This window comes from Ceratotherium simum, chromosome 11 (genome assembly GCF_057802395.1).
Source record: "Ceratotherium simum simum isolate JZ-2026a chromosome 11, ASM5780239v1, whole genome shotgun sequence".
Taxonomy (NCBI): domain Eukaryota; kingdom Metazoa; phylum Chordata; class Mammalia; order Perissodactyla; family Rhinocerotidae; genus Ceratotherium; species Ceratotherium simum.
Window position 1 is genome coordinate 45042824 of NC_141910.1, and position 23771 is coordinate 45066594.

The 23771-nt window shown below is 39.8% G+C and overlaps 1 protein-coding gene across 3 annotated transcripts in view; it reads left to right on the forward strand.

Moving 5' to 3' along the window:
• The first annotated feature begins 714 nt into the window (after positions 1-714).
• Positions 715-23771, forward strand: part of STRN (striatin) — a 95400-nt gene continuing 72343 nt past the window's right edge. The window contains exon 1 of one of the 3 annotated variants that reach the window (XM_087436899.1): positions 715-1072. In XM_087436899.1, the coding sequence (XP_087293025.1) occupies positions 839-1072 (234 nt within the window). In that variant the 5' untranslated portion in view covers positions 715-838. Of the gene's footprint in view, positions 1073-1189; positions 1948-23771 lie in introns of those variants that run through there. The other 2 variants (XM_004418143.3, XM_087436900.1) reach the window with 2 other exon arrangements.

The window sequence follows — 23771 nt, forward strand, 5'->3', positions numbered from 1 at the left end:
CAGGATTTACTGCAAGATTAACTGCAAAGGGAAAGCGACTTGAGCGGAGCAGTTTCAGATGAGGTGTGAACAAACCAGAATTTGGAAGAAGCTGAACGCTGCCAGTCTAGGAGAGAGGTCATCAGAGTTCTTTATCAGTGAAAACTGATCAGGCAACAGGTTTGAACCCCCGAGTGAAAAAAAAAGGCAGGAGCGATAGCGATACTCAGGTTGGCAGAACTGGGGAATGTCTTGGATCAGAGAAACACCGAAGTCGGAGCCGGAGAGGGAGGGCTGAGATCGGCTGGAGACCCCAGTGCAGGGGCCGGACCGGAGAAGCTCGCTTTGAGCTTGTTTCTTAACAGAACTACCAGGAAACCCTAAAAGATGTGCAGCTCGGGCCGGTATTTTGGCGTGATAACTTCCGTATGTGTGAGTGTGCGGCAGGGAGCGCCGCCCGATGACTTCCGCGTGCGAGGGAGACTGGAGCACCGCCCCCCCGCGCCCAGCCCGACCGCGAGGAAACCCGCGCTGCCCGCGGGGCCGCCCTCCGCCGTCGCCGGCAGGGGCGGGGCCGCGGCCGCGCCCGAGCCGTACGCATCCCCACAGGCCGCCTCCGCCGCGGACGCCCGCCCCACGCCCCGGGACTACATTTCCCAGCAAGCCCCGGGCCGCTCGCGCGCCGCAGTTGACCCATTTCCCGGCCCGTCCCGGGCTCAGCCGGCCCCCGCGCCCAGGCTGCTCCCTGCTGACTGGGGTGTGGGCGGGGAGCGGCGGAGGGAGGAGGAGGCGCTGCTGGCCGCCGCCGTTGCCTCTGCTGCTGGCTGCCTGGGCAGCTCCCCGGGTCTCTGCGGCCGCCATGGACGAGCAGGCGGGTCCCGGCGTCTTCTTCAGCAACAACCACCCGGGCGCCGGCGGTGCCAAGGGTCTCGGGCCTCTGGCGGAGGCTGCCGCTGCGGGCGACGGGGCGGCTGCGGCGGGGGCGGCCCGAGCCCAGTACAGCCTGCCAGGGATCCTGCACTTCCTGCAGCACGAGTGGGCCCGCTTCGAGGTGGAGAGAGCCCAGTGGGAGGTGGAGCGGGCGGAGCTGCAGGTAAAGACCCTCCCGGCCAGGCCCTCTTCATCCCGCCTCTTCGCTCCCTTCCGCCCCGCCCCGGACCCTTCCCCTCCCCCCTCAGCCCTCGCTGGTTCTCTCCCGGTTTGCTCCCGCCTATCCCACCAGAACCTCGTCCCCTTCCCCCCTTCACCTTTGGCTTTCGCTGACCCCACTTCCTTGACCCGGGTTCCCACTCCCGCCCCTGATGCGTTGTTTACTCTCCCTGCTCCTTTTCGTCTACACCTTCCCACTCTTAACTCAGTCTCATTTCAGCTCTTGCCATCGCACGTTTTAGGTCTTCCCTTTCAGTTTACTAATTGGACTGACAGTAGTTTTGAGAGATGCCGAGCAGATCATACACTGCCCTAGTGAGGCTCATGCTAGGTCTAGAGACGTTCCCCGCAAAAGGTATTGGCAGTTGGCTCCTCTGTCTGAAAGGAAGGTGATCAAAGAAGACAACAGAAGTTGTGTTCGTGAGGCCTTGACTTTAGGCAAGAAGCTGATGTTGGGTGAAAGTGTTACTAGGACTATCAGCTCTCCTTTTACATATGCAAATATTTCTTCTCTTCCCTCTCCCTCACCCCCTCCGCGTTTCTTTTAGGTATGTCAGATTCGTGGATTTTGAATGAAGAGCTTAGATGATCACAGTCAGGTGATGGTTTCCTGTTCTCAGAATCTAAAACTTCTCAAGTGTTAATTCTACGTTGTGTTTTGTGAGATTGACTTGTACTTTAAAAGGCACTAAACAGGGCTTTAAAGTTGGTTACATTTCCTTGCATAATCTGCAAGATAAAGTATATCCAGGGAGGAGCTATTGTGGGCTCTTAGAAGAATGAAAGTGAGGCTGACACTTTACAGGCCGTTCTGAATTGGTAAGTAGGTTTCAGTGGCTGTTCTTAAAACTTCCAAGGCAGACGCCAATTTCACAGGGAACTTAAAGGACTATGAGTGGCTGTGCTTTTCTGTTTTACTGGCTAATCCTGTATGCTTATGAAATCTGAGTAAAGTTTTGGTTGGTGAAACACTTGAAGTTAAAATGCTAGCCAGTGTATCCCTTTTTTTGGTAACATGTATTTTCTTGGGCACTTTAAAAAAAAAAAAGGAAAGGAGAAATCTGTTAAATAGAATCATGTGCTGGAACAGGCTGCTTTGGTGTAGTGGAAGGGGCTGTGGAAAGAGCAAGCAGGCAGGGTGCTGGCTGTGCTTGCTGCTAGCTCTGTGACCTTGAGGAAGTCCTTTAACCTCTCTGAACTTCAGTTTCATCATTTATTTATTGAGCACATTTATTGAGTGCTAGCTGTGTGCTTCTAGGCACTGGGATTAACAAAGCCGACAAAGCCTCTGCCCTCATGGAGTTTATGTTTTAGTCAGCGAATGCACCTATGTAATATACTGACCCATAGTGGCAACTGCTGTGAGAAAAATAAATCAGGGTACAGAAATAGAGGGTGATAGGGGGAGATATTTTAGATGAGGTGGTTAGGGAAGACCTCTGGGAGGGGTTGAATGAAGCCCGGTGAGTGACCCATCGTTTCTAAGATTCCTTCTGGTTCTTTATTCTACAGTTAGTTGTATGTTTATATTTTTTGGCAGCTTTTTCATCCCTACTATTATGTTCCTTTAGTATTTAGTCTATTGATCTTTGTAATTTTTCTCGTAATGAATCTGACCATGTCTGTGTAGTAACCAGCAGACTTAAATGCTTCATTTAAATTTATTGGTAATTCACCTTTTTAGCAATGCATTCCATAAAAGAGCTTGTGGATTTCCAGATTTCAAGGAAGCCTTAAAGGCAGGCTTTAACTTGAACGTTGTACAGTTGCAGAGAATGATTTTTGTATGTAGCTGCTTAAGTTTTAATTTCTTTTCCAGTTTAGGGGATGTAAGCTGTCACACTAATTTGGTCAAAAACAAACAAGAAAACAGTTCTTACCTTCCTACTTGTGGAAGTTTGGGAATTTCCAGCCCGTCTCACCCCTCCCCACCCCACCATGTTTAAACTTTTCAATTTACCTGTAACTAATCACTCTTCAGTTTTTTATTCAGTTTGTTAAGCAACACAGTCACATGTTGCTTAACGATAGGGACACGTGCTGAGAAATGCACCATTAGGTGATTCAGTCTTTGTGTGAACGTCATAGTCTGCACTTACACAAACCTAGGTGGTATAGCCTACTACACATCTAGGCTGTATGGTACTAATCTTATGGGACCCCCATCGTATATGTGGTTCATTGTTGACAGAAATGTTATGGGGCGTTTGTGTGCATATATGCACGCACACGCGCGCGCACACACACTACTTTTTCGGTTACTTATGGCAAATGTTAAACTTCAGGTAGGTTTCCGATTGGTGCTCATGATATTAAGGGCACTACATTTTTACAATCTTTTGGTTTGTGCTCAAATTAAATTGTCGCAGAGAAACTTAAAAAATGTGTCATATTTTCCAAACAGAACAAGTATTATATTATGTATTATTGGGGGGGAGAGTTTCCACGAATCTGTAGTCTTTGATTCCCTTAGTAGCATAATTGAAAATATATTTTTTAAATCATTTCTTTACAGCAACATCCTTAAATTTTAACATATCCCTTCATTTTTCTTTTGCCATTGGGATTTTTCTTGAAAACGATAAGAAGTAAGAGTTGAATGGATGATGATGAAATTTGGATTAGTTGGTGTCTTCCTTTTAATTTTTAAATCTCTTCTCAAGTCATTAACACCAAAGTCAACAAAAATATTTTTGAGATTAACTCTAATTTGTCTCTTCAGGAACCTGTCAGTCCTGCTCTTTCAAGTTGCCAGGGCAGAGTTGTGAAAGGAAATCCAAGCTCTCATCTACCTGGCCTGCCTTCACCACTTCATCCCTCCTTCAGATCTTGGGAATAAGGACCTGGCCACATTGTGCCGAAAACTTATTTGTCATTTTTTCCTTCTTGCCCATCTTAGTTAATAGAAGACTCTCTTTTTACTTTTGGTAATCTCTCTCCCCCCTCACCACCACCATTCAGATGAGAATAGGTAGTTCATGGGAGACGAATGGTCAAGATTATTACTGAGCTTTATATTTGTGAAAGGAATTGGAAGCGGATTACTAATCACAACATTTGAGAGAATTTTGTGTATGTGAAACGTTGGGTTAGATGACCTCAAGGAAACGTCCAGTCAAGTTGTGGTGATAGAACGAGCAGAATGTGGAAGTCAGAGTGTTCATCATTGAGGGGTTTAAATTTTCTTAGAACAGCATACTATAAAAGAGCTAGCAGTGAATGAGGAGAATAGCAGGAAGAAAGAACTTTATGAGGTAATAAGAACCTGGGGCTTAGTAGTTGAAAATTACTGACTTATGGGAAAGGAAGCATGTAAATAAAAAATAAAAATTATTGTCCCTAGATTTTGATATGCGTGTGTGTGTGTGGGTGTGTGTGTGTAGTAGAGGAGGCTCCACTATTTACCTGAAAATGCCAGAATTGTGTGAAAAAGGTGATATGATTGAGTAGCTCAGGGCATATGGTGTGGAGGCTGTATACTAGAGTGTTTATGAATCTAGATTTTGGTATTATTGATTCATATTTTCATTCAACAATGTTTTTCAAACAGCTACGTCATGCTAGGTCCTGTTCTAGGTACTGGAGAAACAACAATGATTAAAGCAAATCCTACCTTCGTGAAGGTTAAATTGTGGAGGAAGATAGACAGTAATAAATAAATACATACATAAAATGTGAGAGGGTAATAAGTGCTGTGATAAAGTGGGGTAAGTGAGATTTGGAGTGCTTGAGAGAGTGGAGTGGGAAAGAAAGGTTTAACCGATAAGGTGCCATTTGAGCAGACCTGAAAAGGTGAAATCTGAGGAAAAAGTGTTCTAGGCGGAGGGAACAGTAGGGGGAATGGAGCGTGCTTGGGAATGTTTGAGAAATAATGAGGCTTGTGTTGTTGGGGTAGAGGAGAATGGAAGAAATGTCAGAGGTACTGGGTCTTGCCCTTTGTAAGGACTTTAGATTTTACCTCAGCAAGATGGGCAACTGTTGAAATGTTTTGAGCAAAGGAGTGATCCCATCTGTCAAAGGAATCCTTTGTAAGGACTCAGAATAGACCTGGAGGGAAGATGAGGGTAGAAGAATGAGGGGGTCTAGTTGGGATGCTGTCTTAATAATCCAGGCTGGAGATGAACTAGGTGGTAGTGACAAGATAAGTGAATGTGTGTTTTGATACACCTTCAAAGTATAATGGATTCTGAACACATTTTTGAAGGTAGAACCAGCAAAATGTGCTGATAGGATGTGAGGTTTGAGAAAAAGGGGGAGCAAGTGTACAAAATTATTTTGACTGAGCAGCTTCATATGATTGTTGAGCAGATTAACTGAGCTTTTTATGTTTTTTTTTTTTTAATTTTATTTATTTATTTTTCCACCAAAGCCCCAGTATATAGTTGTATGTCATAGCTGCACATCCTTCTAGTTGCTGTATGTGGGATGCGGCCTCAGCATGGCCAGAGAAGCAGTGCATTGGTGCGCGCCCGGGATCCGAACCCGGGCCGCCAGCAGCGGAGCACGCGCACTTAACCGCTAAGCCATGGGGCCGGCCCCCTAAGCTTTTATGTTTTTTGAATCCTTTTTTTTTTGAGGAAGACTGGCCTTGCGCTAACATCTGTTGCCAGTCTTCCTCTTTTTTCTTCTCAAAGCCCCGGTACATAGTTGTGTATCACAGTTGTAGAGTTGTAGCTCTTCTGTGTGGGGTGCCGCCACAGCATGGCTTCATGAGCGGTGAGTAGGTCCACCTCCAGGATCTGAACCAGCGAGCCCTGGACTGCCGTAGTGGAACGCATGAACTTAACCCCTGCACCACCAGGCCGGCCCCTAACTGAGCTTTTAATGGACACAGTAAGCACTTAAATGTTGGTGTATTTTTTGTTGTTATTATAACTATTATTTACAATTACAGTGAAAGGCAACATGGCATAGACCTGGATTTAAATCTTTGCTCTAAGACTTACTAGTATTTTATTTTATGCCAAAAATACGTTTGCCGTAATTCTGACCTCTCAGAACCTTGATTTCCTCATGTGTAAGGTGAGGGTATTAAACTACTTTGTGAGAAATGAGGCATTTTCAAGTACCTAGCAGAGGCCTGGTACGTAACACAAAGTAAGCGCTAAATAAATAAACGGTACCAAGTGAGTGATGTTAAATTTGTACTCTTCGTTTATCTCCTTGTCCCCAGAGAAAAGCATAATCTTCAGTCATGAACCCTTCTAAGGCTAGAGCATGTAAGTGCCATTCTGTGACCATGCAGTCTCTAATATTCTGGGTCTTATGGTGGCACTAAGGGACGTTTAATAGGAGTGAATTATTGCCTTCAGTGTCAGCCTCAAAACATTGATTATATACTTCAAAGGTACTTGCTTTCCTTAATAACCCATTATGTGTCTGTTATTTTGGAATTTGTATCTCAGAAAAGTATAAACATTTCTGAATGTGTTTATCTTAACCTTGCGTGACTTTTTGTGAGGAGATCAGCCCTGTGCTAACATTCGCCAATCCTCCTCTTTTTTTTTTCCTGAGGAAGACGGCCCTGGGCTAACATCTGTGCCCATCTTCCTCCACTTTATATGGGACGCCGCCACAGCATGGCTTGCCAAGCAGTGCGTTGGTGTGCGCCCGGGATCCGAACCAGCGAACCCCGGGCCGCCGCAGCGGAGCGCGCGCACTTAACCGCTTGCGCCACCGGGCCGGCCCCATTGCGTGACTTTTTGGGTAACAAACTATATACATGTTCTAACCACTGTATAAAACTAATCTTTGGTTTTATTTGGCTCTTTAAACCATTTGCTTTAAACTTGGTGCAGGTGAACCCCATCGTGGTATGATATGTTTTTGTGAACAGGTTCATTTTTCATTCTATTCATATCCTTGATAATTTTATAATCTTTAATTATATTTGGTAAGATTATGGAAGTTTTACTCTTTTAAAGCCTATCCTACTATTTATTACTTTAGTTCAGTGTTTCTCAACTTTAGCTGCAATCTTAGGATATCTGGGGGAACTTTTAAAAATATTCATTCCCTGGGCTCTACCTCAGACCAGCTAAATCAGAATCTTAGGAAATAGGGCCCTTAGCGTTAGTATTTTTTTTGAGCTCTCTAGTAGTCCTAATATGCAGCAGGGATTGAGAACCACTGCTTTAGTTGTTCTTTTCTGTTTTTACATGTATAGTTTAGTGACGCATGTGTTAGTATTCCATGTATGGATGGCTTTTTGTAGCATTTGGGATATAATTTTTGTTCTGTTTCTATTATTATTTCTGATGATAGCTAACATTTTATTTTTAGCCAGTAGAATATTATAATTTGAATCACCTCCCACTGACTAAGAGATATAATGATGAATAATCTTTGAGCTGGAATGAACTTTGGAAATAATCAGCTACAACCTTCTTTTGCAGGTAAAGTGAGGCCCAGAGAGAGGTTAAATGACCAAGAATGAAATAGGTTTTGTATAAGCTCTGTCACTTAAGTCTCCAGATACCTTTACAGTTTTTTTTAAAGCCCTTTCAAGTACATTATCTTGCTTGATCCTTACAACCTTCTTCTTTTTTTCTTTTTTTTGAGGAAGATTAGCCCTGAGCTAACATCTGTTGCCAGTCCTCTTCTCTTTTGCTGAGGAAGATTGGCCCTGAGCTAACATCTGTGCCCATCTTCCTCTATTTTATATGTAGGACGCCTGCCAGAGCATGGCTTGATAAGGGGTGCATAGGTCTGCACCATGGATCTGAACCTGTGAACTTAACCACTATGCCACTGGGCAGGCCCCACAACCTGAGATAATCAGAGTCACACTAATCCTTGCTTATCATTATTTTTTTAAATTTAAAACAACAGATACGGAGATTTTACTGTGTTCTTCTGGTTTTCTTAGCTTATTGTATTGACGATGTTTAAGATTTTCTCTTGACTTTGGTGTTCTGAAGTTTCATTATGATATGTCAGGATATAGATTTTTTAAAATTTTATTTGTGACTTTGTTAGGCTCCTTGAATCTGTAGATTGACATCTCATTAGTTCTGTAAAATTCTCAGTCATTATCTCTTTAGATTTTTCCTCTATCTTATTCTCTTTTCTTTTCCTTTTGGGTCTCTGATTACATGTATCTTAGGCCTTCTTTATCTGCTCTGTATTTTCCGTCATTTTATCTCTACCTGCTTTATTTTGGATAATTTATTCTGGATGATTCTGATTTATCTTCCAGTCCATTAATTTTCTCTTCACTTGAAGCTAATCTTTTAAAGCCATCCAGTGAGTTTTTTATTTTGATTATTGTTGAAGTTCAGTTTGGTTCCTTTTAAAATCTGCTGGATCTCTTCTTAATAGTTTCCTGAAACCTGCAGATATTTTCAGGGATTCTTTTATTCTTTAAACTTTGTAAGTGTACAGGTTTCCCCCGCTATCTGAAAGCAGGGCGTTCCTATGAAACCTTTTGTAAGGTGAAATGGTGTAAAATAAAGAAGCAAGACCATTAATTTATATAGGAAAGATTTTTGAGCATTCCTAGACCCAAAAAATAACCTACCAAAATAAATCAAGGTAAAGCACAGATGTTCACAGACACAGTTCAAAGCTATGGCGGCTTCGTGTTGAGATGCTGAGTGTAGTTCCTGGGGAAGGAGCTTGGCGGTGCCACTCTCGCTGCTTGGAGTGGACACTACCTCCATAAGCCTTCGCTGCAAAACAAATGCTGAATGCTGTTTTCACCTTTCATCTAAGCAAAAATCCTCTTCGGATTTGTTTCGGTTAGTGAAAACAGGTGCTTAAGTACATCTTGTGTAAAAGTGAAGTGGTGTAAATCGAACTTTCCGCTAGCGGGGAAAACCTGTAGTTATTTTATAGTTGATGTCTCTGTTCCTCCTATATGTGAGATGTTGGAGGTCCCTTTTTGTGGGCTCTCGTTTTCGCTCGTCCTTGCTCATGATGACTTGTTTATTTGTATGCATAGTTATCTTTGTGTGCTGCTTACTGTCCTTGAAAAAGTGTTAAGACTACTCTGAGGACTCAAATAGAAGTATCTTCTTAGGTTCTTAGTTAACTTCTTAGATCAGAAAGTTTTTCATTTGCTTCTGGTAGGTTTTTGGAGGCATTACCAGTCCAGAACCACTTTAAAACAAATTCATTGCTTGAGGTTTTGGACCACTCAGCTGATGCAAATTTTGGTTGTGAATGCACGTCGCTTCACCTTTGCCTTGAAGGTATAAACCTTTTAGGGTTTTAGCTAAATGGGGGCGTATCACCTATTAGACTTTTGTTCCCTTACCTCACTGAGTTCCCATTTTCCCTTCAATTTTGTTGTTTTGTTTTTTTTTATAATTTTATTTATTTATTTTTTCCCCCAAAGCCCCTGTAGATAGCTTTATGTCATAGCTGCACATCCTTCTATTTGCTGCATGTGGGACGCAGCCTCAGCATGGCCGGAGAAGTGGTGCATTGGTGCGCGCCCGGGATCCGAACCCGGGCTGCCAGCAGTGGAGCGCGCGCACCTAACCGCTAAGCCACAGGGCTGACCCATTCCCTTCAATTTTGGACAAATAATTCCTTACTTCTTATCAACTTTGCTTTTTAAGATGAGTGTAAAAATATTTTATCCAGAATTTTTAGCTGTTTCAGTAGGTGAGTTATTTCAGGGCACTATTACTAGAAACTGAATTCTCTTATCTTACTTTCAAAAACTGACAAATAGGAATGGCCCTAGTAATTATCTGGGGAGAAATATCACTCATAACACTACTTTATCAAGAGATGTACTTATTTAGCCCTAAACTTTATTTACTATCTAAATTTACTTTTGTTTGAATTCCAATGGTCAGGGGAGACTACAACTTTTCTCCAAAATCTTGCTAATTTAAGCAGAGTTTAAAACAAACAAACTCCTTTACTAATCAGTCTTTGAAAGATGTTTAGAAAGTCCAGATAATCTGGACTGATTTCCCTTTGTCAGCCTACTATATGCTTGATGTCAGTTATACTATTTTACTTATGAATGTTATTAGTGGCATCCAGGTTTCAGTTCTGGGCCATTAGAAATAAACTTGCCCTTGGGACTTGGGAGTTTCTTGCTTTGGTGGTCAATTTGACAAAAGAGTCTATTGCTCATAATAATTTGGCAGTGGAAAGTGTGGGCCTTAGTTACATCACTTGCAATTTATAATTTTCTGGGCCTCATTTTTATTTGTAAATTGTGGATGATAATATGCTTGCCAAGCTGAGTAGTTGTAAGATTTTAAAAAGATAAAGTATGTGACCCATAATAGGTGTCCAATAAGTGATTTGCTCTTGTTGGTTGAGATTTCTATGGACAGAATGCGTTTGATTGTATTATTTATTTAAATCAAATTTTAGAAGCCAAGAATTAGCTTAAGTGATCCATTTGCCATAGTAGCTACTTACATTCTCTTTGCCCCGTTAGTGTTGGTTTAAGGACAATAAACTGATAGTATTGGAAGTAGAGGGCAGGCCAGAGATGGCAGGATTGGGTGGTAATAGCTTGTAAGCATTGAGGACTGGAGATAGTAATAGAGGAAAACTTGGAGATTGGGAGAAAAACCTGAGACAAGAGAGAGAAGTTGAGGAAGTGGGCAGAAGACAAGAAGAGACAGAGAGGGGAACAGAGGAGTAGGGAAGCAGAGGCCAACAGGAGGGAGAAACTGCACACATTAACCTGTTCTTAATTCCTAAAGGATGTATTATCTATAGTCTTCATTTTAGCACCTGTGATTGTAGAATTCTAGGATTGACAGGGATAGACACACACACACACCCCGCCCCCCCTTCCTCCAATATCCCTACTCTCTATTTTCTATCCTTTTCATTAGACTAAGAATGTTTTACCTCCTGAGGGACCTTAGAACTTAAGTAGCCTCAACTTGTATTTTATCGCTTAGGGCTGGAGAGATGAAGTGATTTGTCTTAGATCACTCTGTGAGTTGGGGTAGATTTAGTTTAGAACCCAGGAGTCCTGGTACCCTGGCCAGAGCATTGTTCTCCATACCACGTCATCTCCTTTTATTGGTCCCTCACCCTGGGTAGCTGCTTCTGATCTTAAGTAGCCAATTGAATTATAATATTTAGATGATTAACTATGCTTTGAATGGCTGTCATAATTTAAATTCTTACCACTTTTTTCAAATTTTTCTTCAAGTAGAATAACTTAGTGAAACAATTACGTTGTAAGGGGCTAAGGAAAGTCTTTAATAATTTGTCTTCCTTAAAAGTGTTTAACAATGTATCACTGTAGTTTCTTTTAATAATTTTATTTTTGTGTGGGGAATACTGAAGTAAATGTTTATTTCTTTTAAAAAAAATCTACAAATTTGAATCTTTTTCAACTTGCTCTGAGGGTAGCCTAATTAAGTTCTGTATATATTTTTTAATATAGTTTGTGTTTATTGATCATATATCAAATTTTCTGTAGTGCTTTGGTTATTAGGTCATTCTTAGCCTGTTTTAAATATGCTGTATTTGAACAGAATAATACGTCAGTGATGTATTTGTTCTCATGCAGTAAGGTATTTGTAAAAGTAAAATCACTTTCTTTGGCAGACTTAATGCTGTTTAACCTTTATTATAAAAGTACCTTATCCGAACAAGATGGTGGAGTATTAGAGGATACTGATATATAAGAAGGAAAATTTATTGTAGAGTTGGCTAGAAGCAGTATGGCACAAGGAAAAATGAGTAGGTATTTTTTTGGGGGGAGATAAGATGAGGAGAAAAATAAGGGAGTAGAAGCTCTGAAATTAGGGTGAGCTTTGGGAAATATTGAATAAGGTTGGGTGGAATAGGTATTTTGGGTGTGGCGAATAGGTTCTTGGCATAACTGCACTACAGAGATCCAAGGAAAGGGCCAGGGGGAGTGTTTCATTACTGTACACACAGGTTCCATTAGCGCTCATTTACATGTGACTGAAATTGGATCCAATACCAGCATATCTAGTTAGGAGAAATAAATACGATGTCAAATTCCACACCGGTGATACCAATTTCACCTGATGGAAAATTACAGCCCAGCCTGTGACTTGCTCTTAATTTTTTTGTTTATACTTCCTAAATGAAAAGGTTAAGCAATGAGCAAAGGAGCCTAAATAATAGGCACAACCAAAACCTGCTCTGAGGAATGTGGATTCACGTAAAGCTACAAGGGAGCAAGGAGGAGCCTGGGGATCTGGGTCAGCACACTTACTGAACTTGAAAGAGTAGAGTTGGGGAAGATGGTACGGTGGTCCCAGTACTTGAACCCAGACTATATCTGTTATTTTCTTTCTTTTTTTCCTTCTTTACCCTCCACAAATAATCATAGTTTCATTTGTTGAGCACTTACCATGTGCCAGATACAGTGAAGAGCACTTTACATATATAGTCTGTTTTAATCTTTGCAAAACTATATGTAGTAGGTATTAATAATTATTCCCTAATTCATAGATGAGGAGGGGGATTAAATAATTTGCCATAAGAAGAGTTTGAGTGCTGGGCCTTGACACGGTAAATAGAAGGAAATATTTTGATATTTTTCTTGTTCTCTCATGCTCCTGGGGCAGTATACAGGGCTGGGATGTTTTCGTCTCCCTGTCTATCTGGTAAATTTCTAATCGTCTTCCAAGATTCAGTTTACTTTCTTTGAGGAGCCTCTCTGACCTCCAGACACAGTGAAGCTTCATGTACCCCTAACAGCTTGTATGTATAAGACAGAAGCATTGTTATCCAACACCATCCATTCTGGTGGTTGGGCACTTATTCTGCAAAGATGGTTAAAATGATACTTAAATAATTTAAGTTAAAAATATGTGAATGCATAGTCATTTGCCAGTGTGAAGACCAAGCCTACCCAACCTTCACTTTTTTTTTTTAGAATGCTGATTGGAGTTCTCTGTTGTCTTTCTTGAATAAGGTACAATTATAATGCATTGTTTATGATTTCTGGTTTTGGTTTTCTTTGAGTAAAGCATACTGAGTGCAAAATTCTAGATTTTTATGACTTTTTCCCCTGTCTTTTACAGTTGTTTCACCGACATCTAATTTGACAGCAGTATTTTTAGTATGTCTCTTTTATTATATTGTCTTTCCAAAGCATTCAACTTAGTCTTTCTTTTCAGACCCATATTTTATTTTTTATTATTTTTATTTATTTTTTTATAACAAAGGTTTATTTATTTATTTATTTTCTCCCAAAGCCCCCAGTAGATAGTTGTATGTCATAGTTGCACATCCTTCTAGTGGCTGTATGTGGGACTTGGACTCAGCATGGCCGGAGAAGCGGTGCGACAGTGCGCGCCCAGGATTCGAACCCCGGGCTGCCAGTAGTGGAGCACGTGCCCTCAACTGCCAAGCCACAGGGCCAGCCCCGCAGACCCATATTTTATTGGTTTATGTAATATTTAATTGAGTTATCTAATCAAAGTAACATGCAGAAATGATGGACATAAATAGGTTTGGGAGGAAACCCAGCTGCCTCTTGGTGAGCTTATACAACTCTGCTGTGGCAACCGAAGTGTATGGGTGAACTATAAAGAAGAGCATACTCTAGCTGTGAATATTCACTATGCCCTGGGCTTGGGCACTGTTTTACAAAGGGACTAGAGAATACTGGTTAATCCATAGGATCGAATAAGAGAAGATTAGTGATGAGAAATTCTGTATTCTCCATTATATCACCTATATCTCATACTTTGTATGTGTGTTTTCTCACTAGATTCTGAGTCACTTAAAGGTGTTTTTATTTCCCTAAGGTCTAGCGATGACTGGCACATAGTAGCTGCTTAATAGATGGTTCTTAAATGAATGAATCATATATTAGGCTACATTTTTACTGAATATGTACTAGATATACTGTCTGTCTATGTGTATCCTGTCTCCCAGCTAAACTGTGTCCATAAGGGCAGGTCCTGTGTCACAACATCTTTCATATTTACAGTGTGAACGTCATCATATATTTAGTGAGTGTACAATATACGTTGGTATATAGAGGAGCCATGTATCTGTCCCACTTGCTGCTAGCTGGTTCTGCCTTATGACTTGCACTGGAGAGAGCGTTTTAGAGCAAGTAGTATCTGCGTTCTGTTGTGTAGAGCATTGCCTGGGCCCTGCCAAGTCATTGTGACAGAGCTCATTTTAGGGATGCCACTGGCTTCATGATTGCAGCTTGATGTTAGCTGCAGCAAATGGTGCTTGGGTTTGGGAAGTTGTGAGTGTAGGTTTGTTTTCTTTTCCCTTTGTGTGTTAAACACTGACTGCCAGGAAATGTCTTTGGCATCATGTCCTGAAGTCTTTACAATCAGCAGGGTCATGTAACATTTTTTTTTCTAAAGCCCACACCTTCAAATTTTATACACAGTTCTTATTCCTTCTAAATAGATAACAAAATGAATATTTTTTCTTTGAAGATAAATCTTATTTTAAATAAAATATCTAGTTATTATTACTTTGCATTCTACTTTTCTGATTTTGTTTATACTTGCATTACCAATATATTATTTTAAACTTTTCTGAACTCTACTTCTTTATTTTATTTTTTTTAAAAGATTTTATTTATTTATTTTTCCCCCAAAGCCCCAGTACATAGTTGTCTGTCATAGCTGCACATCCTTCTAGTTGCTGTATGTGGGATGCGGCCTCAGCATGGCTGGAGGAGCGGTGCCTCGGTGCGCACCCGGGATCCGAACCCGGGCCGCCGGCAGCGGAGAGCACGCACCCAACCGCTAAGCCACGGGGCCGGCCCCTGAACTCTACTTCTTTAAATAATAAAATAGAAATGCCTCAGTTATCCAGAATTTAGAATGGAAAATTCTAATTATTTCTAATCACTAAGCCTGCTTCTTTGCATCAGAAGTTAAAGTTTAGTTTTCGAGATCATTATAGCTAGCCAGGTAAATGAGAATAAGCACAGAAAGGCTAAAATATAGAAATACCAGAATTACTAAAGCCTCAGAAAATATGTCATGGCTTGAAAAAAAATTCTATGCTTTTGCTTGCAGGGCTTTTGTTTGGGATGTTAGGCACTTAGAATACCTGGTATTCTCCTAGGCACTGGAGATACAGTGGAGAACAGGCAGATATGGTTCCAATTCAATCAAGCAGTGATTCTTAATTTTACAGAGACCAAAGTCCATTATGCCATGGTATCCACTTTGGCAGCGCCATTTTAGTTTTCCCCGTTTAAAGACCAACCAAACCAATAGTAACAACAAAAGAAACTCCTTTCTCAGCTCTCTTATCCATTAGAACTGTCATCCTATCCCTTGTTCTCTTTCATTTCACTGTTAATTTCTCTGTGAGGACCATGTTTAGTATCTTCAGGTTTTTACCAGTCTCCTCCTTTTTTCTCAGTTTCTTTGTCCTCTTTCTCAGGTTACTCATTTCTCATCTCTTATGATCTTGCTTCTAATCCTCCATTCAGATAGTTGTTTACCAGTGTTTTTTTTTTCCAGTAGCCACTCTTTGATTTAAATCCTCCCACTCCAGTTGACTCCTTTTGTTTAGATGCCTTATAAAATTACATCTCTATCTAGTCCTAATACTTTTCCACTGTTACAGTTCCACATATCTAATTTCTTGCTAATGTCTTCACCTGGATGATGTACTGTCACTTGAAATTTAGCCTTTCTAAAATTTTTCTCTCAAACCAAGTTGCCCTTCTCCCCATACCCAGCCCTTAGTTTATCCTTTCTAGAAACCTAGATTCAGCTTTCGTTCAATATTTCACTCTCTTGTCCTCACTTGCCCAGCCATGAATCTAGTTTTATAAACTCTATGTAATATTTTAAATCCATTTTTAATCATTTAATTCCTAATACTATTGTTACCCTGATTCAAACCCTTGTCACCTCATATGTGGGTGAATGGTAGGGGTCTTGCTAATTTTTACCTCTGGTCTCTCTCTTGACCACAGTGTTCTACAGAATACTGCCTCACAAGCTTCTAAAAATACTGATTTGTTCCAGACATTTCTTTTTTTTATTTTTGCCTATAGTAGGTTTCAAATCTCTCCATGATTAGAGTGTTAATTACCTATTAGGGTATTCTTTCTAAACCAAAATAGTGTAATCTTGCTTTGTACATAAGCCATGTCTACTTTTTTTTTTTTCATCGTTGCTTAAAAAGGTTTGTCATTTTGGAATGTCCTTACACCACCTTGTAGTTTGTTTTACTCCTTCAGATTTATATATTCTTTATTCAGATTTAGCTTAAGTCCCATTTCCAACATGAAGTTTTTTTTTGTGAGGAAGATCAGCCCCGTGCTAACATCTGCCAATCCTCCTTTTTTGCTGAGGAAGACTGGCCCTGGGCTAACATCCGTGCCCATCTTCCTCCACTTTATATGGGACGCTGCCACAGCGTGGCTTGCCAAGCGGTGCGTCGGTGCGAGCCCAAGATCCGAACAGGCAAACCCCGGGCTGCCGCAGTGGAGCGCGCGCATTTAACCGCTTGCGCCACCAGGCCGTCCCCCAACATGAAGAGTTTTTGGATATCCTTAGTTTTTAGTGATTGTTCCTTCTTTAGTACTTGCTTTGTCATTCGGCACTTAGGCACTGTTTACTTGCCTTTATAAATCTTTTCAATTAATTTAACAAATATTTATTGGGCATCTGCTACAAGTAAGTGACTTTTCCTGGCATTGGGGATATAGTAGTCAATAGCATAGACAGTCCTGTCCTCTTGGAGCTTTAGCAACTTCCTTTGTACCTTATTTTAAAAAAAAAAGATTTCTAGCACCTATCACAGTAGGTGTTAATAATGATGATGTTAAAATTGAGTTTAAATTTGCAAGAAGAAGCCCCTGACTGATAATGCAGGAAAAAAACCCCACCTTGCTGCTGACCAAAATACACTGATAATTATAGAGAAAAGGATAATTATTCTGGAGGAAGAGTATATGTTTTGGAAGGTGGCTGTTGTCTTGGATTCAGTAATTTTTAAAAAATTTGTCAAAGTAATACTGCCTTGTTAATTCAGCTATATACCGTTAGTCTCCCATGAAAAAGATGCAAATAAGCAGAATGCGAACAAGTAGAAATCTTAAAAAACAAAACAAAACAAAACTCATTGTCTTGGAATCACTACTCATTCAGTTCTATTTTCCACATGTCATCTTTAGTTCCATATAATCACAGAATGTTAAACTCTTTCATTGCGTAGTTGAGGGAACTTAGGCTCAGAAAAGTTAATTAACTTCAATAAGATCACACAGATTAGTGAGAGAACCAAGAGTAGGAATCTCCCAACTTCCACATCAAAAAACATTCAATTTTTGTACAATACAGTTTAGTAATTGATGTGTATAGTTATGGTCCTGCGTTATCAAGAAAGGTTATGTTCACTGACTTTTTTTTTCAAAATGAAAGCAGGAATTTGTTGATCTTTAAGATTCAATATACTTCAAAGCATAATGACTTAATTTATCTCGAATAGTTTTTGTGTGTGTCTAATAAGTCTTTCCTAGTTTCCCTACTTTGTGTTCTCTTTTGTTTTCAGACTGGTTGAATAAAAATGGTTACTTTGACATTTTGACCTAGTTTTTTATGTTAGTTTTTTTTTAATCAGGAAATGAGTGTGTTATGATAGTTGAAAATCAGATAGTTAAAACTTGACTTCCCTAGTTAAGGAAGCTAGTTATATTGATTTTTTTTTTTTTTTTTTTTTTTTGCTCAGGAAGATTCACCCTGAGCTAACATCTGTTGCCAGTCTTCCTCTTTTTTTGCTTGAGGAAGATTAGCCCTGAGCTAACATCTGTGCCTGTCTGCCTCTATTTTGTATGTGGGTTGCTGCCACAGCATGGCTGATGAGTGGTGGAGGTCTGAGCCTGGGATCTGAACCTATGCACCTGGGCCACCAAAGTGGAGCGCGCCAAACTTAACCACTACACCACAGGCCATCCCTTGTATTGATTTTTTTTTTTTTTTTTTTTTTTTTGTGAGGATCAGCCCTGTGATAACATCTGCCAATCCTCCTCTTTTTTTGCTGAGGAATATTGGCCCTGGGCTAACATGCGTGCCCATCTTCCTCCACTTTACATGGGACGCTGCCACAACATGGCTTGCCAAGCAGTGTGTTGGTGCAAGCCTGGGATCTGAACCGGCGAACCCTGGGCCACCACAGTGGAGCGCGGGCACTTAACCGCTTGCGCCACCGGGCTGGCCCCTGATTTTTTAAAAAATGTTTTTGTAAGTTTGCTATAACGTGAATTAGAGAAGAGATTTAGAGCATGAATCACTGACTAGAAACCACCAATTTTTCTATAAAAAAGAAACAGTTTTCTTAATTCAGAGTTAAATTTAGATTTTATTTTTAGAAACTGCCTAAATTTTACATTTAGCAAGCAATGTTAGAGAAAACCAGAGCTGGACCGTGGTTAAAGTGGTAAAAGCAGATTTTAATCAGTAACTATTGCAATAGGGGGAAAGAGACCTCAATAGAGAACTGGGCTTAATACAAATACAGCAAGGAAAAGTGCAAATTTATAGCCTAGGAGGAGAGTAGGGGGCCAATGGATGGAGATTACTAAGAGGAAACATCAGGGGTAAGGAAGGATTCTGGCTGAACCAACTTGATAGGATTCTTGCTGATGGCAGGTCGGGTTGATCATATATTCCCTGTGGGATGGTGAGAGATGAGGAATTTCATCAGATGTTGAGGTTGATCAGGTATTGAAGGCTGAGGATTCTTGCTAAAATTGGGCCATGTACCAGTAGGCACATGAAAAGATGTTCAGCATCACTAATCATCAGGAAAATGCAAATCAAAACTACACCAAGATATCACCTGTTAGAGTGGCTATAATCACTAAGACAAAAAGTAACAAATGTTGGAGAAGTTGTGGAGAAGAGAAAACCCTCATTCACTGCTGGTGGGAATGCAGACTGGTGCAGCCTTTATGGAAAACAGTATGGAGATTCCTCAGAAAATTAAAAATAGAAATACCTTATGATCCCGCTATCCCACTACTGGGTATTTATCCAAAGAACCTGAAATCAGCAATCCAAAGAGGCTTATGTACCGCTATGTTCATTGCAGCATTATTCACTATAGCTAAGACCCGGAAGTAACCCGTGTCCCTCGACTGATGATTGGATAAAGAAGATGTGGTGTATATATATACAATGGAATACTACTCAGCCATAAAAAAAGACAGAATCATCCCGTTTGCAACAACGTGGGTGGACCTTGAGGGTATTATGTTAAGCGAAATAAGCCAGACAGAGAAAGATAAACACTGTATGATTTCACTCACATGTGGAAGATAAAGTAACACACAAACAGAACAGTTTGCTGTTTACCAGGAGGAAGGGGGTTGGGGGCTGGGCACAAGGGGTGAAGGGGTGCATGTATATGGTGACTGACAAACAATAATGTACAACTAAAATTTCATGGTGTTATAAACTATTATGACATCAATAAAAAATAAAACAAAAAAAACCAAGCCCAACAACAACAACAACAAACATGACATAAAATTGGGTCGAGTAAAGATGGACATGAAAGTTCAAGGATCCAGCCTAATCAAGGAGAGGGCTTAGAGGAGTCTGACTAAAGTTTGGTCAAGGAGAGAATCTTTGTCAGAAGAAATGATTTATTTAAAATAAGAATAGGTGTATATATAAAACACAAGATGTACAGAAAAGTGCAAGTAGAAAGTACCCCTTCCTCTCTCTAGTCCTTCTCACAAACCTACTGTTTAGAGATAATTTCTACCAGAAGTTCAGTGTGTATCCTTTCAGAATTTTATGTATATATACATGAACACAGTTGGGTTTTTTATTGAACTTGCGTTTACCTTGGCAATAATTGCATCTTTACATTTAAAGTTTTCCAACTAAAATTTCTCTCTTTCCTTAATTGGAGACATCCTTTACCTAAAATACCTAGGAATAAGCTTAAGAATTAATAGGTTTTACTACTAGTGTGAGTAGGATTTTTTTCCATTCCATTTCTAACTGGTTATTTCCAATATGTGGGAAAGCTGTGCTTTGGTGTGCAAAGTCTTCTGGTTATCTTGCAGAACTACTTTATTCTTTCTAATGTTTGAATGTTTTAGGTAGAAAAACCAAGTGTAAACATTTCCAGTATTGATACCTTTTTTTTTTTTGCTAGTATTGGCAGTCAACCTCAGAACTGTATATTATGATGGTGGTGCTAGAGGGTGTCTTTTGTTTCTTTAAAAAAACTTTTTAAAAAATTTAAATGGCAATTGTGTAACTGTTAAGTGAGATATTTGTTGGTTTCTAAAAATTATTATTTAACATGTTAAGGAAATTTCTTTCTTCCTAGTTTTCTAAGCGTTGTTAGTAATAGATACTGAATTTTGTTAATTAATTTTTGTGCCTGCTAAGATGTGTTGCTTTTTCTCGTTTAATTAACTAATGGAATAAATCTGGTTGTGGAATATTTTTCTTTTTCTTTTTTTTTTTGTGAGGAAGATCAGCCCTGAGCTAACATCCATGCTAATCGTCCTCTTTTTTTTTGCTGAGGAAGACTGGCTCTGAGCTAACATCTATTGCCAATCCTCCTCCTTTTTTTCTCCAAAGCCCCAGTAGATAGTTGTATGTCATAGTTGCACATCCTTCTAGTTGCTATATGTGGGACGTGACCTCAGCATGGCCGGAGAAGTGGTGTGTCATTGCGCGCCCGGGATCTGAACCCGGGCCGCCAGTAGTGGAGCGTGTGCACTTAACTGCTAAGCCACGGGGCCGGCCCTATTTTTCTTTTGATATACTATTGTATTTGATTTGTTAGTATTTTATTTAGGATTTTTGCTTCTGCATTCTTTTTTTTTTTTTTTTTTTTTTGTGAGGAAGATCAGCCCTGAGCTAACATCCGTGCCAATCCTCCTCTTTTTGCTGAGGAAGACTGGCTCTGGGCTAACATCCGTGCCCATCTTCCTCTGTTTTATATGGGACGCCGCCACAGCATGGCCTGACAAGCGGTTCATTGGTGTGTGCCTGGGATCCGAACCCAGGCCACCAGCAGCGGAGCGCGAGCACTTAACCGCTATACCACGGGGCTGGCCCCAGCTTCTGAATTCTTAAGTCATTATTTTTGATAATCTTATAGGTGCAGAGTTGAGTTCTCATACATTTCAGATAATGGCACATTATCGTCATTGGTCTACACGTAGTCCCTCTTTTGTTTAATTCACATCCATTTTTATCTCCATTCCTCTCATATTCTCCTTCCATTTTTCTTTATGTATCTTTGTAAAATATTCTTGTTTTTCCTGTACATATATTTTTTTAATAAAAATCAAATTGTCATTTTCTCTCTTACCTTTTGTAAAGATCCATCTGTGATATTTTGTGTACGTTAAGTCCATTACTTGTAACTGTTTTAGAATTTCTTTGACATAGTAATGGATAGTGGAATTGCTGGTTCATTGGGTATATGTAAACTTAAGTTGCTGATTGCTTTCCAGAATTTCCCTCGTCTACATTTCCACTAGCAGTGCATGATCACGTATTGCTGTTAACACTTGGCATTATCTAGAATTCTACTTCTTGCTAGTCTAAGTGTAAAGTTATATCTCCTATTTATATTAATTTGCCTTTTTCTGATTATCACTGAAATTAAGCATCTTTTTCTGTTTGTTAGCCTTTTGAGTTTCCTCTTCTCTAAATTGCCTGTTCATATCCTTTGTAAGAGCATGAAATGTCTGTCTCTTCATTTATTAAGATCATTTTCTATCTATATTCACAAATAGGATTAGTTTTCTTTTTTTTGTTCTATAATTTATTTTTGGTAATTTTTCAGATTAGTGTTACTGTTTTAACAGGAAACAGAATGATAGTTTTATTAAAGCTAAATAAATCTAATACTTGTAAAGTAGGTTAAGATGAAGTCATTGAGGTTTGTATTTATATTAGGAACATTACTTAAAATAACAGACATTGTTTTATGTAATGGATTTAACTTTAAAAAGGCATATTTTTGGGGGCCGGCCCGGTGGCGCAACAGTTAAGTGTGCGCGCTCCGCTGCTGCGGCCCGGAGTTTGCGGATTTGGATCCTGGGTGCGCACCGATGCACCACTTGTTAGGCCATGCTGTAGCGGTGTCCCATATAAAGTGGAGGAAGATGGGCATGGATATTAGCCCAGGGCCAATCTTCCTCAGAAAAAAGAGGAAGGTTGGCATTGGATGTTAGCTCAGGGCTGGTCTTCCTCACCAAAACTCAAAAAAGGCATGTTTTCTGGATGTTATTCTCTTACACATTAATAAAAGGAATACACACACACCGTAGCTACTTTCATTGTCCTGAGAAATGTTATAGTTGTGTGTGTGTATGAAAACTAAGATTGCCAAAAATGTTTCTAGTCTAGGACTCCAGCCTTGTGTTTCCTACTGCCTACAGGGGGTGCCTACCTTAATAAGAATGTCAACTTATATTTCAGTCTTACCCACCTTCCTTACAAGCTCTTTTCATTATATCCTTTTTGCCTTTGTTTATTGTTTACATATAAGACAAACTATCTTCATAAAAATTTAGCTCTAGCATCTATATATATATTTTTTAAGATTTTATTATTTATTTATTTATTTCCTCCCCCAAAGCCCCAGTAGATAGTTGTATGTCATAGCTGCACATCCTTCTAGTTGCTGTATGTGGGACACGGCCTCAGCATGGCTGGAGAAGCAGTGCGTCGGTGCGTGCCTGGGATCTGAACCTGGGCCGCCAGCAGCAGAGCGCACGCACTTAACCGCTAAGCCACGGGACCGGCCCTATATTTTCTTCAAATCTCTGTTAGTGTACACATTTATGTTTTAAATATGATGGGTTTGTACATAATTATTTTAGCTATTTTGTGTCTTTGTGTGACAGTGAAATGAGTTAATAAAACACTTATTCAGAATAATATAACATAAGAAGAGCTCAACAAAAGTTAGCTTTTGTTAATTTTATATGTTTTCATGTATGTATAATTGTTGTCCCTCTACTTACTTTTAGTAATTATGTAACCAAAACAGATGCTATTTTTGCTTATCTTTCTGTCTATCTCTGTATACAGGAAAGTTCTGAAGGGAATTCAGCAAACTGTTCACATTGGTTATCTCTGTGTAGTGGGATGGGGCTAAAGAAGTGGATCTGTTGTTTTTTCTTTATGTAAAGTCGGAATTTTTAAAAATTTTGTGGTATTTTGAATGAGGAAGAAGAACTTTTTAAAAAGCAGTCAAAATATAGCTTATTGAACTGCCCTCTTTATGAGCATTTGGACGATTTTGTTATAGGACAATAGTCAACATATGGCAAAATAGTCAATAATTATCCTAAAAGAAATATACATTAATGCAATGAAGTACCGTTTTGTATCTATGAATTTTTAAAAAATCAATGATAACACACAATGCTAGAGGAGGTGCTTTACTCTCATAGATTGTTGTTGGTATTGTCAGTTGGTCAGTATCAGGAAACAGTTATACTTTGACCTAATAATTCTACTTGTCCCAGTCTATCCCAGAGAAATAAACAAAAAATTGCCTTAAAAATCTATATGCATGAGGATCATCATTGGCAATTTATTTTGTGATAGTGAAAAATTAAAATCTAAATGTCAAACTATAGTGAAATGAGTATCAGTTAGGAATGCTTTTGGTTGTAAGTAAACTCTGTTAACAGTGACATAACAAATAAAGATTGTATTTTTCTCACAAGTCTGGTGGTGGGT